The sequence below is a fragment of the Aphidius gifuensis genome, linkage group LG3 (genome assembly GCF_014905175.1).
Source record: "Aphidius gifuensis isolate YNYX2018 linkage group LG3, ASM1490517v1, whole genome shotgun sequence".
In the NCBI taxonomy this organism is placed as follows: Eukaryota; Metazoa; Arthropoda; class Insecta; order Hymenoptera; family Braconidae; genus Aphidius; species Aphidius gifuensis.
The window spans coordinates 18,673,415-18,693,000 of record NC_057790.1 but is presented as its reverse complement, the minus strand read 5'-3'; the positions used below and the strand labels follow the sequence as shown (position 1 = coordinate 18,693,000).

Below are 19,586 nucleotides of genomic sequence, written 5' to 3'. Positions count from 1 at the left end.
ACGCATGCGCAAATAAATAATCTATTTTTTTGAGTATGTAAAACACACTTAAATTGCACAAGGCACTTACAGTGTCATAAAGCATTTATTTAAAATTTAAAATTTAAAATTTAATTTTTCTCTCAATTTATTTTTTCATTATTTTTCTAGAATATTTTTTCTATCATATTTTTCTATTACAAAATTTACTATCTACCTTTTTCTTTGTATAAAATCTTTTGTTTACATTTACTCAACATAATAAATATAAAATTCTAAATAAAATATTTATTATAAAAATAAATCAATATTTTAATTTTCACAAAAGAAAAGAAAATTAAAATAAAATAAAAAAAAAAAGAAAATTTAAAATAAAAATATTTAGTCTTGCTTCGCTCGTATAACGAGCAACATTATTTTGTAAAATAAAAAATAAATTTAACTTTCTAGTATTAAATTATATTCTGGTGAAATTATTTGTGTTTAACCCCACAAATTGGTGACCCCGACGTGATCCAGGGTACATTTAATACGAACAAAAGTTAAATTCAAACAAACAAACAATTTAAAAACAAAAAAACGAAACAAAATGACCATGGAAAATAGGACAAATGAAGGTCACTATGACTTTCTCACGGGTTTTGGGTTCTCAGGACCAGGTGGTACATCATCATCATCAACATCAGGTGCATGTGGGAATCAGAATAATAATAATAACCATAATCAGCATCAAGAACATCCAATGGAACAACAGCAAGAGACAATGGCTGGATTTAATGATGTGCAGAAAGCCATGATTACCAGTATGCTCAACGAGAGTCTTGTAAACACAGTATCAAAACCCCAGGTACCAAATTTTTTAAAAGATCGTCCAGAGTTGTGGTTTATACTCGTCGAAGCTGAGTTTAATGCATTAAAAATTAGAAATGACGAGACTAAATATTACTCAGTCATTCGTGCACTTGACGCTGAAACATTACAACAGGTTACTGATATATTACACAATCCACCAGTAATTGATAAATACAGACGTATAAAAGAAGCTATTATTCAGAGAACTTCAGTCTCTCCGAAAGCAGATACATAAACTTTGAGAGAGATGGATTTAGCAGACAAGAAACCAACACAGCTTCTCAGAGAAATGAAAAGAGCTGGTTGACTCAATGACAGAGGACATGCTCCACCAACTTTGTACAGAACAGGATGCCAAATCAAGTTAAACCCTTGTTGGTAGCATCATCAAACTTGACACTAAATGCTATGGCTGAAGTAGCTAGATAGGTGATGGAAGCCACTAGAAACTCATTCAATGCATGGCTACAGCATGTAATCAGAAAGACACCACACCATCACTACACAGCTTCGTATGGAAAAAAAATAGAAGACCTGCAACAAATGTTACTTGATTGTATGAAAGAAATTAAAGAGTTAAAAGTACAAAGAAATAACTATCAGTCTAGACCAAGATCAAGATCAAGATCAAAGAATGAAAATAACTCTACAAAGACAGCTCTCTTGCTTTTATCATAATCAATTTGGTGACAAAGCAAGACGTTGTACTCCACCTTGTACATTTGTATCACAAGGGACAGGGGAAATTAAAACCTGCCACACTAATTGGAACAGTTGGTGACAGTAACAAAGCTGCATTTAAAATTCATACATACCAAGAATTACGTCTACACGTCTTTACAACACATTACAACAAAAATTCTGGACTCTGGATCCATTGTGTCCATTATACCTGCTTGCAACTTTTAAGAACAAGGTAAAATCTGATTTAAATTTATATGCTGCACCGTTCCATCATTCATACATATGGATCAAAGACTTTAAAATCATTATTTGACGAAATTTCTATGGTCATTTATAATCGCCGATGTACAATCAGCCATCATTGGAGCTGATTTTCTTACTCATTTTGGGCTTTTTATAGACCTGAAAACAAGCAACTAATTGATTCAACAACCAAATTGACAACAAAAGGTCAAATACTCACCACGAACAACTTCAACATCTCAACAGTTAAGTTCTACTACAACACCATATTCCAATCTGCTTCAACAATACATTGTATACTAAGTATCAATAAACCAAACATTAACAAGTCTGGTTGTTCCACAGAAATAATAACAAATTATATGATACAACAAGTTAAGACGTTGTAGAAGTTGGTAGGAGAGAAAAGCAAGCAGTTGCAAGCAAGAATCAAATAAAAAACTTCTGAACTACAAAATACGAAATATCAAGCAGGGTCCATATGCCGTCCTTCATTCATTTGCGCACGAAAAGACCAGGTGAATGGAGACTCTGTGCCATTTGATTACGAAAAATTGAATGCTATAAAACCGATATCCACCACCCTGATACAAGACCTGTTTCCTATACATAAAAATGATATTTTCATCACTGGATCTGCTAAAGCTTATCACCAGATACCAATGGATCCAGAGATATAAGAAAACAGCAATAACACCATGGGGACTCTTCGAGTATGTTGTAGATGCCATTTTGGTCTTCGTAACGCATGCCAGACGTTCCAGAAATTGTAGCTCGGTCTTCAGAGATCTACATATGTTATTTATATCGACGACTATTATTAGCATATCGACTCCAGAAGAAACACAAATCACCTGGAAGAAGTATTTAAAGATTAAAACATCACTCTCTCACAATCAACATAAATAAATGTCAATTTGGTAAAAAACCATTAAATTTCTTCACCATCAACCAAATGGATTCACACCAATGACAGACAACATTAAAATAATTCTAGTTATCAAAGCCCCAGAACATCATGGAGTCAGGAGATTCCCGGGTGTTAAACTACTACGGAAATGCAGTTACTGTACCGCAGAGTATTGCTTTTACCTCAGCGCCATCTATTTTAATGACAGAGGAAAAATAATTGGGAATGATGTTATTCAGAGCAAGCTTTTAGAGGATGAACATTGTCTAGCTAACACACGCTCAATTAGCTTTTCCATCAGCATCATACAGATCATTCATTAAATACTGTGCATCCACCACTATTGGTTCTTCACTAGAACAGCGAGATGACAATAATAACTGGGTTCCAATTGGTTTTCAAGAAATAGAGTGGGCTGAAAAATTATAGCACGTATGTAGAGAGCTTTTAGCAATATTTTCTAGCAAAAACACTTCAAACTTACCAGAACTGTCGATCAGTTCACATCAGGACTGATCACAAACCTCTATCCACATGTTTAACAAAAACTAGAAAAAGCATCTGAACGACAGATAGCGACAGAGATTATATATCTCAATTCACAGCAGACAAGTCCATGTAGAAGGAGAGGACAATGTAGTAGCTGGCTCTGTAACGCAAAACACAATATCAATGCCAACTCAACTGGACACAAACAATACACGAAAACAAAACAAAATGTTGAACTTTGGGATATAATCAGGCTCGACGTCATTAAAACTTCATGAACTGTCAATCGAAAACTTCAAAGCTGTATTTGAGCATATCAAACAGGTTGTTAAGAGACCGTATCTACCAGAAAACACTACGTAAGAATAGCATTCCAGGTGATACATCACATCCTAGCATCGGAACACAGCTAAAACAGGTATAAAAAAATTTGTGTGTTAATAGTTGAACAAAGATACAATAAAATGGGCAAAGAATGTAGATCAAGTGTCTTCAAAGCTAAAGTACAGAGACACAACAAACCTCCACACTTCGGAGGCAGACGATTTTAGCCATATACATATAATCAATGATTACAAACGTCAAAGACTAAATACTGCCTTACAATTATTGATAGATTCACAAGTGGCCTCTGGCAGTGAACTTAAAGGAATAACAGCTGACATATCACAACAGCACTTTTCGACAGCTGGATAACACAATTTGGTACTCCAAGTCCGATCAAGGTACTCAATTTGAATCTGCACTGTTCCAAGCACTAGCCAAATTCATTGGTGCTCTAGAAAGAAAGAACAACATATATCATCCTCAATCTAATGGATTAGTGGAAAGATGGCACAGAACTTTTAAGCTGCACTCATGTGCTCACCAAAACCGGATTGAGATATTATCAACTATAATGCTAGGCCTACGTATGAGCTTCAAAGAGGACTTACAAGCTACACCTGCTGAAATGGTGTATGGCACTGGTCTTAGACTACCAGGTGAATTTTTTATCCACAACATTTTGTCAAATTAATCCACAATTCTTCCTGGAAAAACACAGAGAAATCATGAGAGGACTAAAGCCATCACCAACTGCTCACCACAACAAAAGCAAAATTTTCATCTTAAAAGACCTAGATACATGTACACACGTGTTTGTGAGATCTGATAATGTCAAAGCACCACTGGAATGTCCATATACAGGTCCATTCAAAATAATCCAGCGAGAATCTAACCTGGTCTACAAAATAAACATGAATGGCATACATAAAAACATATCTATACAAAGATTAAAACCAGCTTACATTAGTAAAAACGATACTGACCAAGATTACCACGACATAGTTGATGATAATAAAACACAACAACAACCTGAACATGAATGGAATTCATCAATGGATCGACCCAAACGCACATACACAAGACGAAACGTCACTTTTTCACAAGCTCCAAAGCGACTTAGGAGGGAGTAATATGGCGGTCCATGATAGCGACGCATGCGCAAATAAATAATCTATTTTTTTGAGTATGTAAAACACACTTAAATTGCACAAGGCACTTACAGTGTCATAAAGCATTTATTTAAAATTTAAAATTTAAAATTTAATTTTTCTCTCAATTTATTTTTTCATTATTTTTCTAGAATATTTTTTCTATCATATTTTTCTATTACAAAATTTACTATCTACCTTTTTCTTTGTATAAAATCTTTTGTTTACATTTACTCAACATAATAAATATAAAATTCTAAATAAAATATTTATTATAAAAATAAATCAATATTTTAATTTTCACAAAAGAAAAGAAAATTAAAATAAAATAAAAAAAAAAAGAAAATTTAAAATAAAAATATTTAGTCTTGCTTCGCTCGTATAACGAGCAACATTATTTTGTAAAATAAAAAATAAATTTAACTTTCTAGTATTAAATTATATTCTGGTGAAATTTTTTGTGTTTAACCCCACAAGTTAACAAGTTCAGCGCCATCTATTGTGTTTTTCAAGAACTATAGAGATAACACAATGAAATATCATAGATAGAGGAAGGCTGTTTTATCAGGGTTGTAGAACAAGAAAAGAGGTATTTTTTGAGTTAACTAGTTCAGCGCAATCTATTGTTTTTTTCAAGAACTATAGAGATAACACAATGAAATATCGTAGATAGAGGAAGGCTGTTTTATCAGGGTTGTAGAACAAGAAAAGAGGTATTTTTTGAGTTAACAAGTTCAGCGCCATCTATTGTTTTTTTCAAGAACTATAGAGATAACACAATGAAATATCATAGATAGAGGAGGGCTGTTTTATCAGGGTTGTAGAACAAGAAAAGAGGTATTTTTTGAGTTAACAAGTTCAGCGCCATCTATTGTTTTTTTCAAGAACTATAGAGATAACACAATGAAATATCGTAGATAGACGAAAGCTGTTTTATCAGTGTTGTAGAACAAGAAAAGAGGTATTTTTTGAGTTAACAAGTTCAGCGCCATCTATTGTTTTTTTCAGGAACTATAGAGATAACACAATGAAATATCATAGATAGAGGAGGGCTGTTTTATCAGGGTTGTAGAACAGGAAAAGAGGTATTTTTTAAGTTAACAAGTTCAGCGCCATCTATTGTTTTTTTCAGGAACTATAATGATAACACAATGAAATATCATGGATAGAGGAAGGCTGTTTTATCAGGGTTGTAGAACAAGAAAAGAGGTATTTTTTGAGTTAACAAGTTCAGCGCCACCTATTATTTTTCTTAGAAACTATAAGATTTTTATTTTCGCAAATACCTCCTTGGTAGTTCTATGTTCCTGATACTCGAAAATTTTTTTTTTCTACCAAATTTCAAAAAATTTGTGGAAAAAAATTTGTTCGAGTATCAGGAACATAGAACAAGCAAAGAGGTATTTGATATTTTTGAAAATACCTCCTCACTTATTCTATGTTCCTGATACTCGAAAATTTTTTTTCTATCAATTTCCAAAAAAATTTAAAATATAATTGAAAAAAAAAATTTTTGAGTATCAGGAGCATAGAATAAGCAAAGAGGTATTTGATATTTTTGAAAATACCTTCTCACTCATTCTATGTTCTTGATACTCGAAAAATTTTTCTTTTTTCATTATATTTAAAATTTTTTTAAAATTTGATAGAAAAAAAAATTTTCGAGTATCAGGAACATATAATGAGCAAAGAGGTATTTGATTTTTTTTAGTGTTTTTTTCAAGAACTATAAGGGTAAAACATTCAAATGTAATAGAAAAAAATAAAGTGTTGTATCAGGGTTATAGAACAGACAAAGAGGTATTTTTCGAGTCAACAAGTCCAGCGTCATTATGTATTATTTTTTTCAGGAACTGTTGGGTAAAAATATTTATAATTTATAGAAAACATAAAGTATTGTATCAGGGTAATAAAACAGTTAACGAGGTCTATACGCAATAAGTCAAATATTATTAAGTGTTTTTGGAATTTAAAGTTAAAAACCCTGAAAGTTTAAATGTTTCTTATCAGGATAATAAAACAGACGAAGAGGTATTTGCTTTTTCATAAAGCTCAACTTTTTTGCTTGATGATCTCTCAATTTATTTAAAAATTTGTAAATAAATTCAGGAACATAGAACTTACAACGGAGTTTTTGAAAATTTGTTGTTTTACAGATTGTGCATCACTATTTTTTTTATGTTTTACGATGTTAAAAATCATTCGACTAAATGAAACCATCAAGAACAGCTGTTGACGAAGTAGTTGAACAAAGCCTACTTATAATTGCTGAAGATGAAATCCCATTGTGAAGTTGATTGTCTTGAACCAATGATTTCTGGTGCTCTAATACTTTCTGACGATTTACTTGTGGCCCTGAAAGTTCAAATATATAAAGTTTCATCAGATATATTCTACAAAAAAAATAATAAACTCAAGTCTTGGAGAAAATATTCACCCGTGTAGCTCAATAAAACTGGCAAAAATATGAGACCATGTGCTGCGCCGAATAAAACGATTCCGAAATACATTTTGAAATAAAATACCTGAATATTAAAATATATTTAGCATGGAAAATTGGTCGTTATTGATTTTAAAAAATGAAATACATATTAACAAAGCGGTTACCCGAAAAATTTGATTTTTAGCAAGTCCAAGAACGACAATACCAAAAAACTTTGTCATTGTTATTCCACTGAATACTGAGCCTCCAATATTTCTCAGAGCATCTGCAGCTCGTTCAGTCTTTGTTTTCATAACTGAAATTGCAAATGAGTGGACTATATGACTACAAAATTCCACCGAAATTCCAACAGCCTGAAATTAAATACAATAATAAATACATATTCTCCAGAGAAATTAAAAAAAAACAGTTATTAAATATCTACCATAACAAGATTGACAAGAGAGACAGCATTAAGTTCAATATTCCACCAGTACATGAGACCTCCTATATCAATTAAAATCATTGAAATTGTACCAACAACAATGAACGATGAAAGTACATCAAAGCCCATCAGCAAAAATGTTGTTATAAAAATTGCAAGTATTGATATTCCAATACTTCTAAGAGTATCTGACCAGATCGTTAAATATTGTTCATAGAAAACGTAGAAAATACTGTAAGGAAAAACTTCAGTAGTGCTATTGATATTCATTTTCTTCAAGTTGTCGTTGATCATATCTGTGATGTTATTTGATATTTTCCTAGCAGCCTTCATAGACTCGTAATAATCCTCTGATGTCTTCAATATCGAATGATAGGTCATGAAGTAGGATGCTCCAACATCAGATAAATTGGTAATTTTATCACACCGATAGTTAACACCTTGTCCATAAGCAGCATGCCCAGCTTTAGCACAAGTTGCATCTGGATTATCTTGTAAAAAATATGATATATATTTTTTAAAATCATGTGAACTAGGTCTTCCAAATTTATTAGATCTTATATCGCAAGAGTCACACGTGGAGTCAGAGTGTGGACAAAATGAATCATTGGCGACAAAATATTTACAACAATTCTCAGATTTTGTCCAATCAAAATAATCATCGAGCCAAGAAGATGCGGGCTTTGCAATATATGTCACATTGGTTTGTTTTGATGCAGCATACAATTGCGTTGATAAAGAATCAGGATTGCAATATTGCCCCCCACAAATGAGGCTCTGAGTTTTTCTATCAGAGTAGTCAAGTCCTTCTTTCACAACAAAATATGTAGGTGGTCCCATTAACAAGTATTCATTAAGGAACTTAAAATATTTCAAAACGAAACTGTCTTCTGGCATTGCTAATTCTTTATCCAGACCGATTGATATATTTGGTAAGACACTGACGCTCATGCATAGCCAGCCAAAGAATACCAATATCACTACAGGCCTAACCCACTTGTGTAATAAAAATGGCACAAAGCTAGATTTGATGATTTTGTAAAAGTCTCCATTTGTATTGCTTCTTTCAATGACTTTTGTTGAGCCTCGCATACAGCAGAAAACATCATATTTGTTATTCTTTTGTCTGATGGTATCCAGTGTCAAGAGAGAGATAAAGCACGTGACCTGCATAATGAAATTAATAAGCAGAGCCACAGCAGCATACAGAGCAAAAGTTTTAACAGCTGGCATATCAGACAAGGCTCCCAAGAAAAAACAAAAACTTTCTGAAACAGTTGTCAGCAACATAGAAGGTCCGACTTTCCCCAAAATTCGTCCAATATGTTCAGCAATTGATTCATCTGATTTAATTTCTTCTCTTTGATGCGTTTGAACAAGGATAAATATATTATCAACTCCAACAGCAAGCACCAAAAATGGAATGACTTCGAGGATAATCAAAGTAGCAGAAATTCCAACATATCCAAATATTCCAACTGAACTGGCGACTGATGCTAAGACGATTAGTACTCCTCCAAGTCCAAGTGTGAATTTTGATTCAATGAAAAGTCTCTTAAATGAACACAATCTTCCCAGGACAATTCCAATATAAGAAAACATTGTGAGGTACGAAATCATAATTATTGGAATGTCTGAACGTGTTTGTCGATCTAGTTCATCTTCAATGGATCTTTCCGAAAAAAATGCAACATCCATGTACTGTGGTTTTGCTTTTACAGTCCAATTTTTCATGTAATTAATAAATTCTTCTTCCCATTCCATAGCTGGTTCAAGGTGTGTTTTATTTTGATGATTGTTGATTAAGAAGGTCAGAATGATTGCTGTTGCATTTTCGTAATTCTTTGGAGTTTCACCTGAATTTAAAAAACCTCCAACTGCAATTGCTGGTTCAATTGGTCCACCATACTTTCCAAAACACGATGGATCGTAAGGATTTCCAATGCACTGCATGAAGTAATCAAGATAATTCAATTCAAAACCCTGGCGCATTTTTTTTCTATCGAATCTTTGTTCATTATCTTGCCAATAACCCCATATGCTTTGAATCAAACATTTATTGATATTAACTTTTTTACTAAAGGTATCAGCCAAGGGTGCAAAACAAACGTCTGATAAGCTCACGTTATTCGTGGTTTTTATTGATTTTATTCCTTCCTGCAGTTCCAAGATCTTTTTAAGAAACGTCTTGTTGAAGACTGGACCAAATTCAATCATGCCCTTTTTAGTATTGTGAACAATTTTTGGTAAATCAACCGAGGTAATAATAATTTGTTGTATGCGATAAAATGGCTCAAAGTGGCTGTTGAAGTATTCACGTTCTTGACGAGCACGTGATGTTGGTGATGCCCACAATTCAACAGGATCAGTTGTCATTTTTGTAAATATTATTCCAGTACTTAAAGCTATTATTGCTAGCATTCCAATGCAAAGAACAGTCCAAGGTCTTTTGCCACAAACTGCAAAATTAAATATAAAACTTTATGATATTTTCAATTCTCAATGCAAATCATTTCCTATTTAAAAAAAAATTAATTGTAATAAACATACATGTTCCCCATTTGCAAAAAAATGTTTCCAATGATTGATCAAAAGAATATCCAAGTTTTTCAAGTAATCTAGACTCTTTATCTGGATTTCCAGTTGGTAGATTGAACTGTTGTTGTTTTCCTAAACAACATGTCAGTAATAAAAATAAACTTGATCCAATTATAAAAACAATTGTGACAATAAGAGTAACAATATCGAAACCTCCAACTTGAAATGAAACTGGTAAAGACGATTGTATTATTGGACAACTTTCTTCACAATCAACACAACCACAAGCAGGAGTGTCTTCCTGAAATGAAAATACAATTAGGATTATTGCATAAAAAGCTTTATTAGATATGTAATTCTTTTAAATAATTCCCCTGTTATTTTTATCAAGTTTAATAATTATTGAATCATTTTCTTCTCTAATTAGAAGCTGTTTTTTTTTTTTTTTTTTTAAATTAATTATTTCCCATTTTTTTTCAACAAGTACAATAAATAATGGACAATAATTAATATACAAAAATAAATAGAAAAAATATACATTATCTACTGGAAAAATCTAATGGAAATTGTGATATTTATTTTTTCGACTCTGGCCATCTTTTTTCTATAGGCAACGTTTAAGCATGGGGCTAATATTCTTAAAGCCACGCCCCCAACAGGCACCATGATAACGCCTTAAAAATTCGAGCTGGCAGTAAGTATATTATAATTAAAAAATATTATCTAATGTAATATTATTTTTATTTTTATTATTATTAATTGTCATGCAATATTTATTAAAATAAACCAATATTTATATATGACTTACATTGAGTGCCATAGAGCAAGGTGTTACACTTGGATTTAGTGGTGTAAAGTTACCAGTTTTATCATCACTTATAATAAAAGTAATTTGAAATGGTACATACTTATTGTTGGCACTATCACCCATGAAAAAAAACAACTTGTCAGCAGTACAGCCACCTTCATCTAAACTACCACACATAACATCTACTGCATTTTTTCCAAAACTTGGTGCCAATACATTACGACAAGAATTAAAAGTACCCTCAATAAATTTACGACTTGCATAAAAATCAATCTCATCAACGTACGTATTATTTGGTCCAAATTTTGTGACATTTAAAAATAAACTCTGTCTTGGACTACAGGTCATTTCACAAAATGTTTTTACAAAATTATTCATACAACTTGGACATCTTGCTATAAAACTTTCAGCTAATTTGAGACCTGCAACAAGTGTTTTTAACTGTTCTATATCACAACATGCTTTTGTATTATTTTCAGCATCATCAATTAAATGAGGACAATTTTTTTTTAGCAGTTGATGACTTTCGTTGTCAAGTTGCTTTGCTGGACCAGTGTATGGACAATATTTTGCATTTCCTCTTTCATCTTTGTAACATTGACCATACCAAATGCAATGACCATCTTCACCATTTGTAACCTGATGATTTGAACAATTAATTTAATTATTGCAACGAATTTCTTTATTCATTATTATGTTATAAACAATTAATAATTATTTATCCTTAAAAAAATGATACTAATCTTAAACTTACTGAAAATGTTAATATGAATGATAGTATCATAAAACATGATAATATTCTGGTGAGCACCATTCCAATGGAAAACATCGTATTACCAGTTATTATTTTCCAGTAGGATCAAATATTCTAAACAAGTAATTATAAATATAAAAATCATTTAAAAAAGCCTATTAAAAAAATAATAATAAACAATTTTTGTTTATATAAATTTTAGCTGTATTTCTATGGAAAAAAAAATTGGAGAAAGACACAAACTTATTTGTTTTATTAATAATTAATTATTGGTTAAATCCTGGGTGTTAATAGCATCAAAAAATTTACTATTTTGTCTACTATTTTGTCTACATCATAAGGCAGTCATATGTTTGACCTAGAGACCTCTAAAACATGCTAGCTTTTAAAAATTATTTAAAAAATTAAAATATTATAAAAAAATACTGAATTAACCAAACAAAACTATGACTATATTTTACCTACCTTGGTGTAAATTAATATGCTGTATTTTTGGTTATTTATTTTCTTAATGATAACTCGTTATCAATATATATATTAAAAATACTTGAAACCAATGCGCATACGTTTTCTTTTCTATAAATAAAAATAAATTATTTTAACACGTGTTAGCATCTAAAATTTACAGTGTTACTGTTTAAATAACTCTCATTAGTACGATTTGTCTTTATAATATTAATAAAATACATATTAATTAATGTTAATTAATTTGATACTCACATTTAAATCTATTATACAATGATTTCTTTATTTAGATTAAAACAAAAATCATTGATTCGATAACTCGTTGGATCTAATGAAAATTTTACATAAGGATAAACACTTGTTGAGAAGCTGAAACTAGAATCAAAAAGAGCACACCCATATACATATAAAAAATTTTATCCTCAAAATTTATAAATTCGTAGACAAGTGGGGGAGATTTGTGTTATCATTTTCACACCGATAGTTTTATATATATATAGTTTGAGGCGCATGATTTATTTTAAAACTATACATGCGTATATTAATTTTATTATAACATAAACATGTATAGTGATTTGTGGTTGTAAATATAACTTCTGGATCACGTTATATACTAATACAAAAAGAACACAATTAATTAATAATAGATATTACTGCCAAGAAAAAAAGAAATAAAAAAACTTTATAAAAGTATTAGAAAAGAAGATATAGAACTCATGACACTACTTAAAACAAGAAAAAAAAAACCATTAGTAAAGTCACAATCAAGATAACAACAACTGCATGTGATACTGAAACATAAATAAACGGAGCAAGTGGACAACTTGGTCATCTTGCTACACGTCTAAGTGTTATATTTTTTTAAGTTTCGATATGTTAACTTGTTTGCATAAAGCTTGAATAAGCTTGAATACAATCAGTTAAAAATTATAAAATTGTTATATTCACATATTATTTTTTATTTACAATTACAAATTTATTTTTTTACTTAAAATTTTATCATTATCTGTACAACTTTATTTGCATGACCCTGCATAAATAATTACATAATATAATATTTTTTAAAAATTATTTTCCCTGCCCTCCTTGTCTATATACTATACTATGTATTTTTTAGAAACCCTTTTAAATAAGACTAGTCTTCTAAAAAATTTATTCCTTGAGTAAGGCCATAGTTGATTAATTCTAAAAATTGTTTGACTTTTATCTTCAGTATATACGTATTTTAACTTTCACTATTTCTTGATTGGAGGTTTTTTTTTTTTTCGTTTACCTTGAAAAGTGAGTAATTAAACTAGACATTTAAACAAATAAAATTGTAGATCTTCAAAAGAATATTTAAATATTCATATAAGATTTAAATATTTTGGATATTGTTTTACATTCTATATTTTATAATTTTTTAGTCAATTTAGCAAAAGTTGAGCTAACTGTTTTATTTGATGGACTCGGAAATATTTAATAACATACATGGCTCATTGGTTTTCTAGAACTTTCTTATGCAACTAGTTTGACTTGAACCAATTATAAAAACCAATCGCCAATTAAAAAATTTAAAAGTAGATTTGAGCAAAATTTGTCCTGAGTTTTGTCACCCCAATTTCGAAATTTTTTCGCCAAAACATTAAACACAAATATCGAACAAAAATTGTAACAAGTAGGTATTAATAATTTGTTTGTAATGTTTGAAATAATGCATAACTAAAGAGAAAGATCAGCACCAGTTATTGACGATGTAGCTGAATACATTCCACTTGAATTATTCACTGAAGACGAATCGGGACTCTGAAGATATTCATTTTTTATCAATGATTTTCTATGGTTCAATAATTTTCTACGATTCATCCGTGGCCCTGAAAATTTAAATACATAATATTAAATTATATTTTAATTATTCAAATAGAAAAATTCAGGAATATTTTTCTTTAAAAAAATAAATACCTATATAGCTTAGTAGTACTGGCAAAAATATAAGTCCATGTGCTGCACCGAATAAAACGATTCCTAAATACATTTTAAAATAAAATACCTGAAAATTTAAAATAAAATTATAAAATAATATTTAAAATATAGTAAATAATTTACGTCAAATACATTATTGACAAACAGGATTACCTTGAAAATTTGGCTTTTGGCAAATCCAAGAACAACAATTCCACCAAACTTTGTCAGCGTTATTCCACTGAAAACAGAACTTCCAATATTTATGAGAGCATTAGCAGCACGTTCGGTTTTTGTTTCCATGACTGAGGTTGCAAATGAGTGGACTATATGACTACAAAATTCCACAGAAATTCCAACAGCCTGAAATTAAATACAATATTAAATACATATTCTCCAGAGAAATAAAAAAAAACAGTAATTAAATATTTACCATAACAAGGTTGACAAGAGAGACAGCATTAAGTTCAATATTCCACCAGTACATGAGACCTCCTATATCAATTAAAATCATTGAAATTGTACCAACAACAATGAGTGATGAAAGTACATCAAATCCCATCAGCAAAAATGTTGTTATAAAAATTGCAAGTATTGATATTCCAATACTTCTAAGAGTATCTGACCAGATCGTTAAATATTGTTCATAGAAAACGTAGAAAATACTGTAAGGAAAAACTTCAGTAGTGCTATTGATATTCATTTTCTTCAAGTTGTCATTGATCATATTCGTGATGTTATTTGATATTTTTCTAGCAGCCTTCATAGACTCGTAATAGTCCTCTGATGTCTTCAATATTGAATGATAGGTCATGAAGTAGGATGCTCCAACATCAGACAAATTGGTAATTTTATCAGACCGATAGTTAACACCTTGTCCATAAGCAGCATGCCCAGCTTTAGCACAAGTTGCATCTGGATTATCTTGTAAAAAATATGATATATATTTTTTAAAATCATGTGAACTAGGTCTTCCAAATTTATCAGACTTAATTTCGCAAGATCTACACATGTAGTTAGAGTGAGGACAAAATGAATTATTTGAGGCAAAATATTTGCAGCAATCCTCAGCTTTTGTCCAATCAACGTAATCATCAAGCCAAGATGAAGCTGGTTTGGCAATATACGTGACATTGGTTTGTTGAGATGCAGCAAACAATTGGGTTGATAGAGAATCAGCGTTGCAGTATTGGCCACCACAAATAAGATTTTGTATTTCTTTGTCAGAGTAATTAAGTCCTTCTTTCACTACAAAATATGTTGGTGGTCCAATCAACAGAAATTCATTGAGGAATACAAAGTATTTAAGAACAAAACTGTCTTCTGGCATTGACAATTGTTTATCGAGACCAATTGGTATTTTTGGTAAGACGCTGATACTCATGCAAAGCCAGCCAAAAAATACCAATACCACTCCAGGTCTTACCCACTTTTGTAGTAAAAATGGTACATAGCAATATTTGAAAATTTCGTAAAGAATTCCATTTGTATTTTTTTTTATGTTGATTTTCGTTGCACCTCGAATACAACAGAAAATATCATATTTGTTATCAGTTTGTCTAATGGTATCCAGTGTTAATAGGCTTATAAAGCACGTGATCTGCATGATAAAATCAATAAGCAGAGCTACAGCAGCATAAAGAGCAAATGCTCTAACTGCTGGCATGTCTGATAAGGCTCCCAAGAAAAAACAAAAACTTTCTGAAACACTTGTCAGCAACATAGAAGGCCCAACCTTTCCTAAAATTCGACCAATGTGTTCAGCAATTGATTCATCTGGTTTAATTTCTTCTCTTTGATGTGTTTGAACAAGAATAAATATGTTATCAACTCCAACAGCAAGCACTAAAAATGGAATGACCTCTATGATAATTAAAGTAGCAGGAACTCCAATGTATCCAAACATTCCAACTGAACTGGAGACTGATGCTAAGACGATAACAACTCCCCCAAGTCCAAGTGTAAATTTCGAATCAATAAATAGTCTTTTAAATGAACGTAATCGTCCCAAGGTAATTGCAATATAAGCGAACATGATGATGTATGAAATCATGATTGTAAAAATGTCTGAACGTGACTGTCGATCCAGCTCATCTTCAATAGATCTTTCTGAAAAAAATGCCACATCCATATACTGTGGCTTTGCTTTTTCGGTCCAATTTTTCATGTAATCAATAAATTTTTCTTCCCATTCCAAAGCTGGCTCAAGTTTCGTTTTGTTTTGATAATTATTAATTAAAAACGTTAAAACAATTGCTGTTGCATTTTCGTAAGGAGGATTCTTTAGAGTTTCCCCTGAATTTAAAAAACCTCCAACAGCAATTGCTGGTTCAATCGGTCCACCATATGATCCAAGACACGAAGGATTGTAAGGATTATTAGTGCACTCTTTAAAATGATCTAAATAGTTTATTATAAAACCACTTTCATTTCTCTTATTATCAAATCTAGAAATTTTATCTTCCCAATAGCCCCATATAGATTGAATTAAACATTTGTCAAGATTAATTTTTTTGGTCAACGTATTAGCCAAGGGTGCAAAACAAACGTCTGATAAGCTTACGTTATTTATGGTTTTTATCAATTTAATTTCTTCCTGTAGTTCCAAGATTTTTTTCAGAAATGTTTCGTTAAAGACTGGACCAAATTCAATTATTCCATTTGCTGAATTATGAATAATTTTTGGTAAATCAACCGAGGTAATAATAATTTGTTGTATGCGATAAAATGGCTCAAAGTGGCTGTTAAAATATTCACGTTCTTGACGAGCACGTGATGTTGGTGATGCCCACAATTCAACAGGATCAGTTGTCATTTTTGTAAATATTATTCCAGTGCTTAAAGCTATTATTGCTAGCATTCCAATGCAAAGAATAGTCCAAGGTCTTTTAGCACAAACTGCAAAATTAAATTTCAAACGTTTATTATATTTTTAATTCTCAATTGAAAACCTTTTCATTTACAAATAAATTAAATTTAATATACTTACATGTTCCCCATTTGCAGAAAAAAGTTTCTAATGATTGATCAAAATGAGCTCCAAATTTTTCAAGTAAGCTTGATTCTTCATCTACATTTTGAACTGGTAAGCTAATTGTCAACTTTGTATCTGTAATTATTTAAAAAAAAAAAAAAAAACAGAATAAATATGCAACCAGCACTACAATTAAATAAATTTGCAACATCATTCGAGCAATTATATTTAAAGAGTGTGAATATATAAGTATATATATCTTCTGATTGACTTTTTAATTAAAATAACAACAAAAAAAATAAAAATTAAATTTTACTTACTATTTCTACTATGATTATTAAAGCAACATGTCATTAATAAAAATAAACTCGATCCAATAACAAAAATAATGGTAACAATAAAAGTAACACCATCATAGCCCTCAATTCGAAAAGGTTCAGGTAGAGGTGGTGCTGGAGGTGGTATCGGACAGCTATCTTCACAATCAACACAACTACATGCAGGGAATTTGTCCTACAAAAAACAAAAAAAAAAAAAAAGAAAAGACTTAGAATCATGAATGTTATATAATTTTCATTATATATAATTTCTTTGATTTTTTTTTTTTTTATTATTTGGCATAACATGAGAACTTCCTGTCTCATTTATGTCAACGAAGAAAAACTTGGTATTTTATAAGTAAAATTGTAAACTAAGCAATAATAAAATTATAAATTATAAATTAATAAAATAAAACGAATTTAAAGAATGTTATAAAATAAAATATTTAAATTATATAGACTCACATTAATAGCTTTATTGCAAGGTGTTACACCTGGATTTAGTGGTGTAAAATTACCAGTTTTATCATCATTTATAATATAAGTAATTTGAAATGGCACATACAAATTATTAGCACTATCACCCATATAAAAAAACCATCTATCAGCAGTACATCTACTAGCACCCCATTGACCACACATTATATCTAGTGCATACTGTCCAGTACTTGGCACTGAAACTTTACTACAAGAATTAAAAGTACCCTCAATAAATTGACGACTTGCATAAAAATCAATTTCATCAATATACGTATTATTTGGTCCAAATTTTGTGACATTTAAAAATAAACTCTGTCTTGGACTACAGGCCATTTCACAAAATGTTTTTACCAAATTATTCATACAACTTGGACATCTTGCTAAAAAATTTTCAGCTAATTTTAGATTTGAATCAAGTGTTTCTAATTGTTTAATATCACAACATGCTTTTATGTTATCAGCATCATCAATTAAATGTGGACAATTTTTTTTTAAAAGATGTTGGCTTTCTTCATCGAGTTGCTTGGCTGGACCAGTGTAAGGACAATTTTTTGCACGTTGTAGTTCATCCTCATAACATTGACCATACCAAATACAATGACCATCTTCTTCACCGTTTGTCACCTGATAATTTAAAACAAATTTTAAATTTTTTTAAAGCATTCATATTAGAAATAAATATTTTATTAAATCATAAACATTATGTAAGTAAAAAATATATATCTTTAATTTTTTTATCCGGTAGAAATTGATAGTTACAATACATTATTTAAAATTAAAAATTACTTGGTTTATAAAAAAAATAAAAGAACAATTTTTATTTATGATATAAACGAATGAATAATAAATTATTTGTTATGTCTACCTTTAAACAGGAAAAAATAATTAATAACCTTGAGATGTGATGTTATATCAAAACATGCTCATTGATATGGAATTGAAGAAAAAAATTGTATTAAAAATTTAGCAACAAGTCATGATATATTTTTTTGTTTTTTCTTTCATTTAAAAATATATATAGAATAATTTTATTTTTCAAGTTAAATGAAGTTTTTTGATTAGTTGTCAATCAATTTTTATGATCAGTTGTTTTTTCACGAAATATATCAATCAATTTTTATGATCAGTTATTTTTTTACCAATATAAACAAAAAAAAATAATAAATATTCATATTTACATAAATGTGAATAATGCATATTACAATAAGTATATAAAAACTAAAATAAAAACTCACCGACAATGATAAAATAGTTAGCAGAATCACAAATAATGTTGTTTTTTTTTTAATCAACATTTTTCTACAGAACGTCGTTTTACCAGATGATTAATATTTATCTTTATTGAATTTTAATATGATGCATAAAAAAATTACAAAAAAAAAAAACTTTAAAAATTTCAATAAACCACTTCACAACATGTTCAAAGTTTTAAATCGAAAAAAAAAAAAAGTGTCAATGACATTAAAAAGTAAATTATTAAATATGATAGAAATTTTAAAAAATGATGTGAATGACCTTCGCATCGAATATACTTGCCAATATTATTTTAAATATTAAATAACAAAATTTAAATTAAACAACAGGTATAAATTACTATAAAAGAGACCTTTTTTTAATTTTAAAATTATCAATAAAATGTTAATTAATTTCGATGTATGCGTAATAATTTAAATGTGAAATATAGAAATCTTGAATAGAATAAAGATTTGAGGAACTTAAAAGACCACGAGGATGCTTCTAGAGTAAGCAAACTCAATCTGATGATTCTACGAACATCAGATTCGTATATAATGTTGAAACACTGCTG

At 30.0% G+C, this 19,586-nt stretch overlaps 3 protein-coding genes across 3 annotated transcripts; 1 reads left to right on the top strand and 2 right to left on the bottom strand.

The window, feature by feature from the left end:
* The first annotated feature begins 369 nt into the window (after nucleotides 1-369).
* On the top strand, nucleotides 370-1,066 carry LOC122850994. Its single transcript, XM_044150038.1, has one exon. The coding sequence runs from the start codon at nucleotides 569-571 to the stop codon at nucleotides 1,064-1,066; it is 498 nt and encodes a 165-aa protein (XP_044005973.1). The 5' UTR covers nucleotides 370-568.
* Nucleotides 1,067-6,838: 5,772 nt separating this feature from the next.
* On the bottom strand, nucleotides 6,839-11,659 carry LOC122850993 (NPC intracellular cholesterol transporter 1-like). Its single transcript, XM_044150037.1, has 7 exons — nucleotides 11,600-11,659; nucleotides 10,846-11,484; nucleotides 10,050-10,338; nucleotides 7,500-9,958; nucleotides 7,240-7,428; nucleotides 7,070-7,157; nucleotides 6,839-6,987 (listed from the first exon to the last, which is right to left on the bottom strand). The coding sequence occupies exons 1-7, from the start codon at nucleotides 11,657-11,659 to the stop codon at nucleotides 6,839-6,841; spliced, it is 3,873 nt and encodes a 1,290-aa protein (XP_044005972.1).
* Nucleotides 11,660-13,306: 1,647 nt separating this feature from the next.
* LOC122852444 (NPC intracellular cholesterol transporter 1) lies at nucleotides 13,307-19,538 on the bottom strand. Its single transcript, XM_044152241.1, has 8 exons — nucleotides 19,015-19,538; nucleotides 17,765-18,403; nucleotides 17,300-17,492; nucleotides 16,995-17,114; nucleotides 14,439-16,903; nucleotides 14,180-14,368; nucleotides 14,006-14,093; nucleotides 13,307-13,917 (listed from the first exon to the last, which is right to left on the bottom strand). The coding sequence occupies exons 1-8, from the start codon at nucleotides 19,072-19,074 to the stop codon at nucleotides 13,766-13,768; spliced, it is 3,906 nt and encodes a 1,301-aa protein (XP_044008176.1). The 5' UTR covers nucleotides 19,075-19,538; the 3' UTR covers nucleotides 13,307-13,765.
* Nucleotides 19,539-19,586: the final 48 nt, after the last annotated feature.

What these genes read in the sequence shown, in the direction of transcription:
- LOC122850994 (XM_044150038.1), top strand. Translation starts at nt 569, where the DNA reads ATGACCATGGAAAATAGGACAAATGAAGGTCACTATGACTTTCTCACG.
- LOC122850993 (XM_044150037.1), bottom strand. Translation starts at nt 11,659, where the DNA reads ATGGTGCTCACCAGAATATTATCATGTTTTATGATACTATCATTCATA. An exon ending in CTTGCTCTATGGCACTCAAT is followed by an intron (nt 10,339 to 10,845) that starts GTAAGTCATATA and finishes TTTTCATTTCAG; the next exon opens with GAAGACACTCCTGCTTGTGG. An exon ending in TTTTTGCAAATGGGGAACAT is followed by an intron (nt 9,959 to 10,049) that starts GTATGTTTATTA and finishes TTAATTTTGCAG; the next exon opens with TTTGTGGCAAAAGACCTTGG.
- LOC122852444 (XM_044152241.1), bottom strand. Translation starts at nt 19,074, where the DNA reads ATGTTGATTAAAAAAAAAACAACATTATTTGTGATTCTGCTAACTATT. An exon ending in CCAAAAGCCAAATTTTCAAG is followed by an intron (nt 14,094 to 14,179) that starts GTAATCCTGTTT and finishes TTAAATTTTCAG; the next exon opens with GTATTTTATTTTAAAATGTA. An exon ending in AGTACTACTAAGCTATATAG is followed by an intron (nt 13,918 to 14,005) that starts GTATTTATTTTT and finishes TTAAATTTTCAG; the next exon opens with GGCCACGGATGAATCGTAGA.